This window comes from Xyrauchen texanus, chromosome 21 (genome assembly GCF_025860055.1).
Source record: "Xyrauchen texanus isolate HMW12.3.18 chromosome 21, RBS_HiC_50CHRs, whole genome shotgun sequence".
Lineage (NCBI taxonomy): Eukaryota > Metazoa > Chordata > Actinopteri > Cypriniformes > Catostomidae > Xyrauchen > Xyrauchen texanus.
Window position 1 is genome coordinate 24,730,827 of NC_068296.1, and position 15,151 is coordinate 24,745,977.

Below are 15,151 nucleotides of genomic sequence, written 5' to 3' on the forward strand. Positions count from 1 at the left end.
TAAAAGATTTCATAACGTTACTTAGTTAACCAAAATTGTGTACAAAATGTTTACGTCTACGAGTTACACTCGCTTGGACATTTGTCCTTTTGAATAATCAGACTGATCCGGGGTTGTGTCATGGTTGGCAGAAGTTTTCCATTCTTTAATGCTTCCATCTGAACTTCCGTCAGAGAGTGTTTAGCAGAGACTGGCCACTTCTATTCAAATGAATGGGAGAAATTGGAACGCTCAAAGAAGCTCTGTGCACCCAATGGTCAACGGATGTGGAAAGGAAGTCCCGCCTTACTGTTAAAAGAGCCAATCATCTTTTAGACACAGACATCACATGTTCATCAACTCTAGAATGCGCATTAGCTATACAAGGCGGGGAAATTGCGTTTTTTAGTGTAATATGAGGTAAAGAATCACAATTTATGGTACCAGTATTGTCAGATTTCATAGGTGATTTGATATGTTCTTTGATCGTAATCTTGACCAACCGTTTTTGAGATTTTGGTCTTTCTTCATTCAAGCTCAATTACTTAATTCAATGACTGGAAATAGTCTCCCGAGAGCGTTCCAAAGATAGCCGACAGTGGACTGACTGCTACAGAGATCTGCTTCAGTTCAAATGGGTACTTCTGCGCGTGCTCACTGCACAGCTACAAACAATCCTCTTCAAGTTATGGTATCAGTCTGTCCAGCTAAATAACAGCCCAAAAACACCACCTGGCAGGAAACAAACCAGCGATTTCGGTAAGACAACGTGTGTTTAGAAAAGCTCTTATTGCAATTAAGGAAATATCCCAAAATGCACATTTCTCTTTATCATCTGCAAGCTCTGTATAAAGTGGTTCTGAACGTTTTTCACGCAACTAGCACCCCTAGCCAGTGAGTTGTCTATAGCATCTATCAGGCTCACACATTTCTTTGAAATATATATACATAATGTATATTCCTTCATTTGGAATCGAACTGGCGTCGTATTGACAAAAACATAAGACATGCACAGTAAATCTGTACTTTGTTACAAACAGAGTGAGCAGAAGTGTAAACTGAAAGGATTAGCAGAATAGCATGCTAGCAAAAGTGCTTTGATATTGCCGTGGCAATCTTCCCACTGTTGCTAGGCAACGGAAGCCTCAGCGGGCGAGAAGAACAGTAAGCTGTTTATTCTATTACCCAGAGAGAAGGGGTAGTTAGATGGGCTATAGACGGCACTGCTAAACCCTACATACAGTCAGCTGATCTAAATCTATTAGGCTAATCCATACATTTTTTTTATTAATTCTAGTTTGGTAAAATATGTACTAGGAGTAGACCGTTGATAACAGTCCTGTGTTTTTCTAAAGCCTCAAAAGTCAAAAGATCTCTGGTATATTATTTGATTGCTCACCGTCATTGCTGTAACATATATGTTTGTGGTGGTTTCACAGGTTGTCATTCAGAAACATAACAGATCTGCTTTTGGTGTTGAGCTGTGCCGCTATGTTAGTGCCGATCTTCACCCTTAAACTGAACCATAAGATTAACCCTCGAATGGTTGCTGTTGGAAAGTATGATGGGATTCACCCATGCCTCACTGCAGCCACACAAGCAGGGAAGGTAAACGTTTAATTTACATAGTGATAAAGGGTGGTCCTCTGCAACCTAAGGTGTCTTTACACAGCTGTTAAAGGAATAGATCAACCAAATACATATGCCATCTTATATGTGAATGACTTTTTCTTCTGCTGAACACAAATGAACATTTTTGAAGAATATCTAATCTCTGTAGGTCCATACAATTCAAGTGAATGGTGGTCAAAACATTGAAGCTCCGAAATACACATAAAGGCATCATAAACCTAATCCATAATACTCCAATTAATCAATGTCTTCTGAAGCGATCCAGTCAGATTTGAGTGAGAACAGACCAAAATATAACCAATTCTTTTACTATACAATTTGACATCAACAGTCTCCTTGGTGGTCATGATTTCAAGCATGATTATTTCCTAGCGCTCTGTTCATGCGTTTAATCGAGCTTGAAATCATGATCATGCCTAGAGATTTCAATGGCAAGATGTACAGTGAAAAAGGAGTTACATTTTGGTCTGTTCTCACCCAAGACCAATTTAATCGCTTCAGATGATATGGATTAATTTTATGTTGCTTTATCTGCTTTTTGGAGCTTCAAAGTTTCAGTCACCATTCACTTGCATTGTATGGACCAATAGAGCTTATAGTCTTCTAAAAATCTTTAATTGTGTTGATCAGAAGAAAGTAAGTCATATGATTCTGGGATAGTATGAGGGTAAAGGATAAGATCATTTTCATTTTTGGGTGAACTACCCTTTTAAATCTGTTCTGTGCCTGTTTAAAATTCTGTGCAAAGACGCAATGCAGCAAAAGCCAGACTAAATGATGCCTGCTCTGACCCACCTCAGCCCCTTATATCAAAGGCAGTTTTGATGCTGCTCTGGTTCTGTGTAAATGAAATGTAGCATCAGCAGGCTTTAAATTTGTCTTGATAGAGCATTTATTTCATAATTTAGTTTCATATTTAAAAGAATAACTTTACATTCTCATTCATTCATAAATGCATTAAACAGCTTCTGTGACACCTTTGCAGTATAAAGATGGCTTTAGTGTCATTGTTGTAGTTGCATTCTTGGTCACTACTGACACTACAATTAAAAAAATTCTGCTGACAAACGTTTTTCTCAGCTTGGCAGGACAGTCTGATCTTAAGTGCCCTGTTTGTTGTATGACTTTATAGGGTTCCAAAAAAGGAGAAGCCCTATATAGCTGTTTTTTTCATTTACATTTTATATTTGTGCATTTGGCAGATCCTTTTATCCAAAGCAACTCACAGTGCACGTATTACAGGGACAATCCCCCTGGAGCCTTGCTCAAGGACACAATGGTGGTGGCTCTGGGGATCGAACTGGCAACATTCTGCTTACCAGTACAGTGCTTTAGCTCACTATGCCACCACCACTCCATTTTTCACATCATAATAGCCACTTCTATACCCATCCAGGTGTTTATCCACAACCCTCACACTCGAGGTCAGAGACCAGTGGCCCACCGGCTGAGTCAAAGTACCCAGGACTCTGATATCTCACTCCTAAATATCAACCAGGCAGTCAGCTGCCTAACGGCTGGTACTCTTGGACCCAACACCACAGGACACACACTGCTTGTAGGCTCTCAAACCAACCTGCTGGCTTATGATGTGCATGACAATGCTGATATTTTCTACAAGGAGGTAAGACTGTGATATCTTGAATGAATGGTTCATTTTTTGTATTTCTTTAAAACCTTTTATTCATACAAGAATTTTTAATAGTACAAGGTTTAGTATGCCATGGCCACCAAGAGATCAATGGAAAGGTTATGTATGAATGTTTATCAAATGCTTTTTATGTAACAGGTGTCTGACGGGGCCAATGCCATTGTCCTTGGAAAGCTAGGAGATAACCAGTCCCCTCTTGCCATCATTGGAGGCAATTGTGCTCTCCAAGGCTTTGACTATGAGGGAAATGACCAGTTTTGGACAGTAAGATCATTTGGCTCTATCTGTTTGCTGCTTTTGAATAAAAGGAGAAGTTTTTATGTATGACTTCATAAATATTTTTCATTGAAGGTCACGGGAGATAATGTACGATCACTTGTGCTCTGCGACTTTACTGGAGATGGCAAAAATGAGGTGTTGTAAAGAATTATATTTTCAAATAATACAATTAATTTGTCAGTTATAAAAATAAAAATATAAAACCACCACATATTCTACTTTTCCAATGCAGCTTCTTGTTGGGTCAGAGGACTTTGACATCAGAGTGTTCAGAGAAGATGAGCTGGTGACTGAGATGGCTGAAAATGAGGTATGAATTCTGAAAACATTGTTGATAGTTGGGCAGGGGATTTTTTTTTGTGAGGGGTGGGGGATAAAAATTATTTTATGCAGTTATTGCTTTCTGTTCCTCTCAGACAGTCACGTCGCTTTGTCACATGCATGGCAGCAGATTTGGTTATGCACTGGCCAATGGAACAGTAGGAGTATATGACCGCACTGCCCGCTACTGGAGGATCAAGGTTGTACAATCAAAAATGAATCGACAATTTGTCCTCTGAGAACATGATTACTCATCACTCAATCAAGCCAAAACAGGGCTATTCATGTTCCTCCATACTTTGTTCTCGTTTTCTCACAGTCTAAAAACCACGCCATGAGCATCCATGCCTTTGATCTTAATGCTGATGGCGTTGTTGAGCTAATAACTGGGTGGTCCAATGGAAAGGTGAGTGTACAGTTGTCCCCAGAAATTATTGGACACTTAAGCCACACTTAGAAATGTATAAAGATATTTAAATTATATAACAAAATAGCAAACCAAGTGTCATTTATTAAAAAAGGAACACAAACAAACACTTTTCCAGCAAATATTTCACACTTTGCACACTTTCTGGTGTAAAATTTTTTGTAACATGTTCATAGTTAATTTGATGAATTACACCTGTGGTTAGTCTGTATGATCTTGAGGGGAACTGATTTCATACTAGAGGTCGAGCGATAACTAAGGTGGTGGAAAAGGCTAATTACCGATTAATCAGCCAATAGTTGTTGTTGTTGTTGTTGTTGTTTTTTAAATCAATTTATAGAATGATTATATAAATATTTGTCTTTTCTTACTATGACAGGCACAGACATTGAGGTTACAAGAGTCCAAAATGAATAAATTCCCGGGTGCAGTTTATTGTGCACCCAAATTTCCACTAACAATTAGAAAAATTAAGATTTGTTGTATAATTTGGGTCTTTTATCTATAAACAAGCCTGGAATACATAGTGTTATTTTAAAAATGATAGAGACTTTGCTCCATTACAATACACCATATGCATGTGTTTAACAAATTAAGCTTTTTATAGACTATATATTCACTTGATGAAGAGTTGTGTGTGTGTGTGTGTGTGTGTGTGTGTGTGTGTGTGTGTATACACTGGCGGTCAAAAGTTTGGGATAATGTACAGATTTTGCTCTTATGGAAATAAATGTATACTTTTATTCACCAAAGTGGAATTCAACTGATCACAATGTAGAGTCAGAACATTAATAATGTGATAATATTCAGAACTTAAACTACTTCAATGTGTTCTCATCAAAAAATCCTCCACATGCAGCAATGGCAGCTTTGCAGATCCTTGGTATTCTTGCTATCAGTTTGTTCAGATACTCAGGTGACATTTCACCCCACACCTGTAGCACTTGCCATAGATGTGGCTGTCTTGTTGGGCACTTCTTACACACCTTACAGTCTAGCTGATCCCACAAAATCTCAATGGGTTACTCTAACCCACTCTAACCTTTTATTTTTGTTTCTCTGTTTCAAAAGTGGCTTTTTCTTTGCAATTCTCCCATAAGGCCTGCACCCCTGAGTCTTCTCTTTACTGTTGTACATGAAACTGCTGTTGAGTGGGTAGAATTCAATGAAGCTGTCAGCTGAAGACATGTGAGGCATCTATTTCTCAAACTAGAGACTCTGATGTACTTATCCTCTTGTTTAGTTGTACATCTGGCCTTCCACATCTCTTTTTTCTGTAGTGTAAATCTTTGTATGAAATCTTCAGTTTTTTGGCTATTTCAAGCATTGTATAACAGTCATTCCTCAAAACAATGATTGACTGATGAGTTTCTAGAGAAAGCTGTTCCTTTTTTACCATTTTGACCTAGTATTGACCTTAAGACATGCCAGTCTATTGCATACTGTTGCAACTCAAAAACAAACACAAAGTCAATGTTAAGCTTCATTTAACAAACCAAATAGCTTTCAACTGTGTTTGATATAATCGCAAGTGATTTTCTAGTACCAAAATAGCAATTTAGGATGATTTCTCAAGGATAATGTGTTGGAGAGATGGCTGCTGGAAATGGGGCCTGTCTAGATTTGATCAAAAATAAAAAATTTCAAATAGTGATGGTGTTTTTCTTTTTTTTTACATCAGTAATGACTATACTTTTTGATCAGTTGAATGCCACTTAAGCTTGAATTAAATTTCCTTCCAAAACAGCAAAATCTGTATGTTATTCCAACCGTGTGTGTGTGTGTGTGTGTCTGTCTGTCTGTCTGTCTGTCTGTCTGTCTGTCTGTCTGTCTGTCACTCATCAGATTAGGTGTATTGTTTAGGAATAAAAAAAAAAAAAATACACTATTGGAAACTATCTGCTTACATTTTGCAGATAACTGAACGAAAAAGCAACTTTTCGGCACCGATTAATCTGTAAAACTGATATATCGGTCTACCTCGTATTAACCACTAAGTAATTGAAAAGGGGCTTCAAAAAAGAAAGTTAATTCTTAGAAAAGGTCTGGCATCGATTATTTGCAGATGCCACTTAATTTGATATTTTGTATCTAATATAATGATTAATGTTCAGACATTTTTAAGTGTGACTCAAGTTTCCAAGACCTTTTGGGGTAACTGTATGTTTTAGCAAGGACAATCAAATATTTTCTACCAAGATGCTTATTGGTATAATAAGAGGTTTCCATAAGCATGTTCCCTGTGATTGCATATCTAGATTGATGCACGCAGTGATCGCACAGGTGAGGTGATCTTCAAGGATAACTTCTCCTCTTCTGTAGCTGGCATTGTGGAGGGAGACTATCGCATGGATGGACAAATCCAGCTAATTTGCACCTCTGTGGAGGGAGAAGGTAATATGAGAGTTTATTTTTTTATTTATGACTGCTGTCTTTCATAATTTGCTCATAAGTATTTTGTGTGTTGTTTCATAGTGCGTGGCTACCTGCCTGCTAGTAAGGAGATGAAGGGAAACCTGATGGATGCAAGTGTAGAACAAGACCTGATCAGGGAGCTGAGCCAAAGAAAACAAAACCTTTTGCTGGAGTTACGAAACTATGAGGATAATGGCAAGGTTGTATATGTAGATGTAACACAGTGGTACACTTTTGATGCATTGTTGATGTTTTGGATGCCGTTTGATGACAGTAAATATTTGTTTGACACAGACTGCTACTGGTATCTCTGAGGGGGAGGCTAAGATGGGTGTAATTCCAGCCAACACACAGCTCCAGACGGCCTTGTCTGTACAAAGAGCCACAGAGAACCAGAGAGCCCATATAGAGCTCAAAATCTCCACCCCAAATGGTTTGAACCTTAGAAAATTTTAACTACAACTGATCCAGTAGAAGAGGGTTTCTCAGTCCATTTCTTAAAAATGAAAAATGATACAGAAATAAGCCTTTCCCTCAATCTATGTAGCATTTAAAAAAGGTGTTGAAAAAGTCTTCAGACTGGATCGTCATACTGTAGGATCATCCCATTTTTTGTGCTGTCCTCCTTTAGAAACTATCATTAGAGCCGTGCTGATATTTGCTGAAGGAATTTTTGAAGGTGAGAGTCATGTGGTTCACCCTAGCACTCAAAACCTCTCTGGGTGTGTCCGTGTCCCCATCATTCCTCCAAAAGACATTCCAGTGGACCTTCACATCAAAGCCTTTGTGGGAGGGAAGACAAGGTACTCCTCTGCAGAGCATCATCATAAATATTTCCAGACTATTTTAGTATGTAAATTTCCTTTTTTGAGGATTAATTTGACAAAATCTCTCTGGAGAAAGACATTAAAAATGATGGTTGTTATGTTTAAGATGAAGTTGTCTTGGACAAGCAATAGTAGAGTGGACGCATTTCTAATCAATGGTCATGACAATTTTGTCCCTTCTTTCCCTTATTCTGCAGTACACAGTTTCATGTGTTTGAGATCACACGTCAGCTTCCTCGCTTCTCCATGTATGACCTTAATGTTGACCCCTCAGCCACTCAACCTACAGGAAGAGTTACATTCAGCATCAATGATAGGCCTCAGAGGGTAAAACAACACAAATATTTGCACAATTGTGTAATTACAGCAACGAACAAGTGGTGTGAAGGACTCGCCCTCTCCTCACAATACTGCTAGAGCTGTCAAAGTTAACACATTAGCGCGCATACAATTATGAAAAAACAATTTATTGCATAATATTCCTTAATCCCTATTAATGCATTTACTATTAATAAAGCATAAACCATCATAAACACTGGTTGCAGCATTCATACAAGTTGCTTTAAGTACTTGAATTTGACTTTTTCAAATTTAGGTCGTGGAAAACCCTTGAAAATAGCAATTTTTTCCAAGAGGTGCTTAAAAAGTGCTTGAATTATAGAAAATCTTAAAATACAATGCTTAAATCAATTAATAAATTAAATATATTTTTTTAATTTTGGAAAAACATGACGACATGCCACGTCGGTTCCTTTAACGGTTCAAAAACGTACTGTAGATACTTCTGCTGGTGCAGACGAAACACCGTACTTCTTTTTAAACATATGGTCAGAGGTCCAGACCACTGCTGAATCGGAGCAAAGATGGCGCTGTCACATGGCACCTGTTACATTTGGCAGCACTGTTCAGAATGGGCCAACCACAATCAATTGTTACTGGAGGATTTAAAAATAAATATTTTATAGATACTGCTGTGGCAGATTTAACAAGTATGAATCCTTGCAACTATCAATTTTAATTACAAATTACTCTCCAGAGTGATAAAATTAGATTAGATGTAAAATGTTCTCAGATTTGAATGCTGATCAATGGTGTGGAATGGTGTTTATTTTGTACTTATTTTTAATACAAACATTAATTCAAGGCCGAAAAAGTTTGCAAAAAAGCAAAACAAAATTATATATATATATATATATATATATATATATATATATATATATATATATATATATATATATATAAAAACATTTAAAAAAGAATGTTTGTCACTTGATTTCATGGCATTGGTGTTTTCAATGTTTTAACGATTTTTTTTTAAATACAAAAATTTGTGGAAAATCATTTTTAAGGTCCGAGTTCAGAGGCTTCTTAAATATGCATACTGATTTTTCCCAGCATGTTAAAAAGTTATTAATTCACATTTTAATTGTAATATTTTCACAGAAAAATTGGTGGTCAAGAATGACCCATTTGTAATTTGGGTCCGTTCCTCACATAAATCTCTTGTGTGACTTTAAAAACATAGCACATGAGTCATATGGACTACTATTTACGAATCCAGTTAGTCACTTTTGTTGGAAAGCAAAGTGTGTTTTAAAGGAAGCACACTACAACTGCACATCAATTTCATCATGAATGAACCAAGAATTGTTACTGTGAGAGTGTGTAGTTAAAGATGCATATTAAGATATGTTTTACTTGTAATTAGTGGTGTTTTATAAAAATAAGTTAACTGAATGAATAAAAATATTTTTATTTAAAAATAACAAATAAAGTATTTGTTTTAATGACCTCTCGAGCATAGTCCTTGAAAACAAATCAAAATGTGCTTGAAAAGTCTTTTAAAGTCTGTGAATTTAACTTTGAAGCATCTGTACAAACCCTGGCGTAGGGCAGAACCTTTCTGATGTGTCCACCCGGACTTGATTGGCGCTGGTATTGACGCCCTGACGTGAATCGTGAATGTGGTTGCACAACTGCTGTAGCAAAGCAGATATCCACAGTCAGCCGGCTTATTAATATTGTGGAGGATGACAGTTTTAAGAGATTTAATGCCCATTGCAATGAATATGCAACCTATTAGTTAAAGTCCCACTTAGTCTTAGTGAAACGTCTAATGTTACTTAAATTGGTTATATTGTAGTGCATTTCTATCTTTATACTGTGGAAGGCTTTGTTTGGAAAATGTTAATAAAGCATGATTGTTACGCATTGTTTTCTTTTCTGAGAAGGAAATAAGGGCGTTTTGACAAAAGCAGTAAAATATCCGAAAATACACAATATGCAATTAACTATGAAAATGTCGGTGATTAATCACGATTAAAAAATGTAATCGACTGACATCATTTAATACTACATAAACAAAAACACTGTTATACAGTGTTGTGTATTACAGTTCTGAAATGTGATCCTAAAGCAACGTCATCTATGTCTGCAGGTGGTCATGTGGCTAAACCAAAACTTTCTCCTGCCCGAGGGCATTGATAGTCCAGACATCACCTTCACTGCACTGCGTGGTGGTCTCCTAAGAATCAACATGCAACCCAGTGGAGAGGTACTGCCATTAGGTGTTCTGAGAAAATATTAAGCTATTTTAGAGATTTTAAAGTCTTTTTATGTTCTTTATACATTTGTAAAAAATCGTTGTTCTGTTTCATTAGATCACGCTGAACACAGATGACATTGATCTAGCTGGAGATCTGGTCCAGTCACTTGCCTCTTTTCTGGCCATAGAAGATTTACAAGCAGAAGCAGATTTTCCTGCCTACTTCAAAGAGCTGCGAGCCAATCTCACTGAGGTTAGCAATAAAAGCATCGCCATAAGATTTAAGTATAATATCTGAAAATGGTCACATTATTATCTTTTATTGCTTGTCTATTCATTGTACATAACCTTCCATGTTTGTGATAGGTGGATGATTTTCACTCCGTGCATCAAAAGCTTACAGCAGCAATGGCAGATCATTCCAACTACATAAGAAACATGCTTGTGCAGGCAGAAGATGCCAGACTCATGGGTGATTGGTTAGTATCTTCTTATGATTATTCAGTCCAGACCTCTCTCTTTTTCTTAACAAACAAGTACTTAACTAAATGATATTCCTTTTTCTAGGAGAACTATGAAGAAGCGTTACATTGAGCTGTACGACCTCAACAGAGATTTGATTAACGAATACAAAATCCGGTCTAATAATCACAACGCCCTCCTTGCACGCCTAAAATCAGTTAACCAGGCCATCCAAAGAGCAGGGAGATTGAGAGGTTGGTGAATTTTAATGAGAGGGAATATAGCAATCCATAAATGGCCATCAATGATTATAGCCTGGATGGAATAGGTGTAAATGGTCTCGTACTTTTTTAGCATTTAATTGTAATTACTGTTCAAATTCATTTTAAATCATATTTTCTTGTCTCTCAGTGGGCAAGCCAAAAAATCAGGTCATCACTGCCTGTCGGGATTCTATCAAGAACAACAACATAAATGCTCTTTTCAAGATCATGAGAGCAGGGACTGCATCATCCTGAGGAAGCTATGTTCTGGGCCTAAATATCCTTCAAGCAGAGAAGTCTGCAAGATCAGATCACACCATGCTCCTGGGGGAGACTCCAAACGGCCAAAGAGTCCAGTAGTCTGTTGGGTAATGGAAAAGCCTGCTTGATGGGATTTGTTTTAATCCATGCCTCATATTGGCAGCCTTTTTGTGTAGAGGAATAACTAAGTGGGTATCTTGACAACGTGATAGCCAAAGAGACTGTATTTTGTCTACCAAGGAAATGTGTGTAAATTGACTGATATCAACTGTATATGAGCAAGTTTTCAGATTTAATTAAATTATTACATCAAGTGTGTCAGTTTTCGTGCCTCCCTATGATGGTGAACATTGCACATTACTGCAGCTTTCTTTTCTTACATTATGAGCTTTCATAAACTAGAATAGCAAGAGCCAGTGAGCACATGTGATGCATTAGTACGCCGCTTAAAGTTCTCCAGTTGCTGTGCTGGCATCTGACAGGCGACACATCTGCCGAGCTGCTCTATGGTGTCACGTGATACAATGGAAAAAAAGTGTTCTTTAAAATTTGCATATAGAAAATCTCTAGGGCTTGTAACGGATGTCCAGTTAAACGGAACAGAAATGCCATGCATTCAGCAACGTAGAGCCTTTGACCGAGTCTGCAAGGTTTGGAAAAGGTTTTTCCAGACATGCATGCAGAGGGTACAGCAGCTCTACTAGTAGAAGCAGATGTTTGGATCTGGCTTCAGCGGTATCATGCCTTCTGCTGGGTAAGTCTTGTAGATCTGTTTTGATGGAGACAGAAATTAGTTAAAGACAGTATGGAATCAGCAAACTTTGTAAAAGACAACCTACAGGAGCAGGCTGGCTGGATATCAAATGTACAGTAGCCCTGACAAACATGAGAATGAATGCAATCGAAAAATAAAAGCACACTTTTTGTTACATGTCCCTGTTGGCTCCAGGGTTTAAGGTGTAGTTTGCAAATGGACGTGTCTGCACAGGGCAGGGTCTAGTGACATTTTAAAAGGTAAATGTCGGCAGTGCTATTAAGAGTCTACATTATGCAGCAGGAATAGCATGTACCAGTGTTAGACAGCACATTTTGGTGACATCTTTCTAAAAACATTCATAATCTTACAGCAAGCTTGACTCCTAATCTTTTATTTTTAAAGTATTCAAGATACTCTAAGTATTATTTTCTTGTTTAAAGAAAATAGGCAGAGGAAAAGCAACTTTATCTCATCACCTGTTTTTGGAAAGAAAGCATGGATAATGTACAAAATTAAGTTTCAACAGGTGCAGATTTTTGTTTAATTTTTTTACTTTTAAATGAAAGGGATTAATCAGTTTATAAGTTTATTGTAAATCTTAGATGGGGATACTGTCATATATTGTTTGTGTATCATATTTCACAGAAGTATGCAGTCCTGACTGTTCATGGAGCATAACTGGTCAAGTGGTGATGGTGTAGTGGTCTAAAGCACATAACTGGTAGAGTGTAGTGTCAGAAAAAGGCACTATATAAATGTAACATTCATTCAAGATAACTGCGGTAAGGAGCTTGTGTGCTACCTTTCCATTTTTAAAGACTGGTTGTATTTTGTTTCATCAGGGAATAAGTCACAAGTCGACCCAACCACAGATGTCTATTGTCTATCCAATTCCATCAAACACAACGCTGACTATGCCAGTTACAAAGGGTTATTTTTAATCCTGGGTTAATATAATGCTGGGTTTAAATAAAATTTGGCCATGATTCACACTGTTGATACTTTACCCTGAATTAGTCATTCATACTAGCTGCGGTTCCACTATCGGTCCATTGCGAGCGAAGGCTATCAACTGATCAGCCTCGTGCCTTGAAGCCAAAATCATTCTGCCTCTCTACCATCGGGCCAACAGCCCGGCTGCGTTGCCCTAAAATGCACCCTTAATATGCTGCCCTGTTGCCAATGCTACAGGCCTCCCCCATTTCACAAGCAAGAGAGAGGTTTCAGACTTGCTAGCTCTCAAAATAAACATGGTGGAGACTGAAAGTGCCATTTGTTTGCTTATTTTGATCTTTGCTTGGTTGAAAGTGAGACCTGATTCAGTGAAACTCCGGCTTTGACGTTGACCCTGCTTCAATCCCCAGTTGTCCTTGTTTGGCCCAAGGGTAATGGGCAGGCCAAAAGCGCTTGGTCGTTGGCCCCAAGGAAGCCTTAGAAGTGACCGTGGGAATGCAACTGGCCCTGGCACACACTAGGATACCCTCATTTAGCCCGATAGTGGAAATGCAGCTACTGTATACCTTTGGCCTCTCAGTTTGGGCAGTGCTCTGGAGCAAGGGTTCATAAAACCAGTGAAATCGTTTAAGCATAGTGTGAAAAGTGTATTTTATTCTTATGAGCAAAAGTATAACATATATTACACAACTGATTATGATGACATCTTGAAAATTGCTTTAGTTTTAGCAAGTGATTTTTATTGAATTAATTTTATACTTTTACTTTAAAGAAACCCTAATGGCTGCGAGGAAATCCAAATAACTGCTGGGTTGGGAAATGACAAACCAGTGACAGCATGAGGAGGATCTATATAAAGGGAGATGTACTTTGCTCCCTGATTCTATTGGTTCTGTTCTGTCTGCTGTTGTATGTCCACCAAAGACATGCCGACATGGGGGACTTTGCACATTGAACAGGGGTCCACCAGTTACAGAACCCTGCTTGGAGGTGCATCAATGGGACAGCAAACTAAGCCTGTCCCTTCTAAATCTCAAATTATACCCCCATGCAAGTCTGAGGTTCAGATTAAGCCTAAGGCCCAAGGACAATTAAAGTCCAAATCTAAAACACGGACTAAAGCAAAGTCTAAATTAACGCAAAAGGATGAATCTCACCAGCCCTCAACAACATCCAGTTTGCTACCTACACATGCTTCCTTTGACTTTGAGGATTACCTTTGAAAGAAAGACCAGCGAGACTTCAAGCTACTAATTGATCAACCAGAGAAATGTTCTGGACCAGGAGGTGCTCCCTACATGCTGATTGCCATCAAATCTGTCGCAATGGCAAGAGGTTCGACACACCTGGGGACGAGAGGGTGAATTCCAAAAAGGAGTTAATGTCAGGAGAGTTTTTCTTCTTGGTGTCTCCCAGAATCAAACAGCTCTCCCACTCTGGGACAAGCTGTTGGCTTACGAGAGACTATCTTGTCATGACATCCTCCTGTGGGACTTTAAAGACAATTTATTTAACCTGACACTAAAAGAAATTCACTTCCGAAAATGGGTCCATGTTAGCTGCTCAAAAGCAAAGTTCATTTTTAAGGGTGAGGCAGATGTGTACGTGAACATTGATAACATTTCTATGAGATGTTTGAGGGTAAAGACATTGATAAAGATCTTTTCATTGGAGACATCATTGCCCATGCCAAACTAATTCACAGACGCAACAGTAAATACTTCATTCCTGAGTTTATTTATGGATCCAAGGGATCTACCCATCCTATGCAGGTGGAGGGGGCTTTGTCATGTCAGGACATACTGCATTGAGGCTGCACCTTGCCAGCAAAGAGGTGGAACTTTTCCCTATTGATGATGTCTTTCTGGGAATGTGTCTCCTGAGGATTGGCCTTCAGTTGACTCGCCACGAGGGCTTCCACACCTTTGGGATTGTGAGACCCTCTGCTGCACCCCACCTACAGGTCTTTGACCCCTGCTTCTACAAAGAACTAATGGTGGTTCACAGTTTGACAGTCCCACATATCTGGCTCATGTGGAACCTCCTGCATGATCCTAACCTTCACTGTCATAGCAGTCAGGGTCACATGAGTTTTCCCTTTAAGTGGCGAAGCAAGGTCCCCAAGACGGTTAAGACCAGGCAAAAGGGGAGCTTGGAAACCAAAATTATGGAATGAAAGTGTTTGTGGAACTTGAATCTTTCAAGTCAAAATGACTCCACTATGAAAAAAAAAAAAAAAACTAAATTCCAAAAACAGACAGGAAATAAGTAGAATACACCTACAAAAAACTAAACAAGAATTTTAGGCAGTTTAAAACCCCAAATGGGAAATTTAATTCACATATGCAAATACTATGAGTAGAAAATGCTATGCATAA

The 15,151-nt window shown here is 38.2% G+C and overlaps 1 protein-coding gene and 1 pseudogene across 1 annotated transcript; both read left to right on the forward strand.

Annotated features, from left to right (window-relative positions):
• The first annotated feature begins 407 nt into the window (after nucleotides 1-407).
• Nucleotides 408-11,370, forward strand: bbs2 (Bardet-Biedl syndrome 2). The gene is made up of 18 exons (XM_052152517.1): nucleotides 408-738; nucleotides 1,419-1,587; nucleotides 3,008-3,235; nucleotides 3,401-3,526; nucleotides 3,614-3,676; nucleotides 3,774-3,851; nucleotides 3,958-4,062; nucleotides 4,182-4,268; nucleotides 6,548-6,683; nucleotides 6,765-6,904; nucleotides 6,999-7,137; nucleotides 7,336-7,507; nucleotides 7,729-7,858; nucleotides 9,969-10,085; nucleotides 10,192-10,329; nucleotides 10,443-10,555; nucleotides 10,644-10,792; nucleotides 10,950-11,370. The coding sequence occupies exons 2-18, from the start codon at nucleotides 1,471-1,473 to the stop codon at nucleotides 11,054-11,056; spliced, it is 2,145 nt and encodes a 714-aa protein (XP_052008477.1). The 5' UTR covers nucleotides 408-738; nucleotides 1,419-1,470; the 3' UTR covers nucleotides 11,057-11,370.
• Nucleotides 11,371-13,611: 2,241 nt separating this feature from the next.
• LOC127661478 (UDP-GlcNAc:betaGal beta-1,3-N-acetylglucosaminyltransferase 9-like) lies at nucleotides 13,612-14,987 on the forward strand (annotated as a pseudogene).
• Nucleotides 14,988-15,151: the final 164 nt, after the last annotated feature.

What these genes read in the sequence shown, in the direction of transcription:
- bbs2 (XM_052152517.1), top strand. Translation starts at nt 1,471, where the DNA reads ATGTTAGTGCCGATCTTCACCCTTAAACTGAACCATAAGATTAACCCT. An exon ending in TTTGTGGGAGGGAAGACAAG is followed by an intron (nt 7,508 to 7,728) that starts GTACTCCTCTGC and finishes CTTATTCTGCAG; the next exon opens with TACACAGTTTCATGTGTTTG. An exon ending in TCAATGATAGGCCTCAGAGG is followed by an intron (nt 7,859 to 9,968) that starts GTAAAACAACAC and finishes CTATGTCTGCAG; the next exon opens with GTGGTCATGTGGCTAAACCA.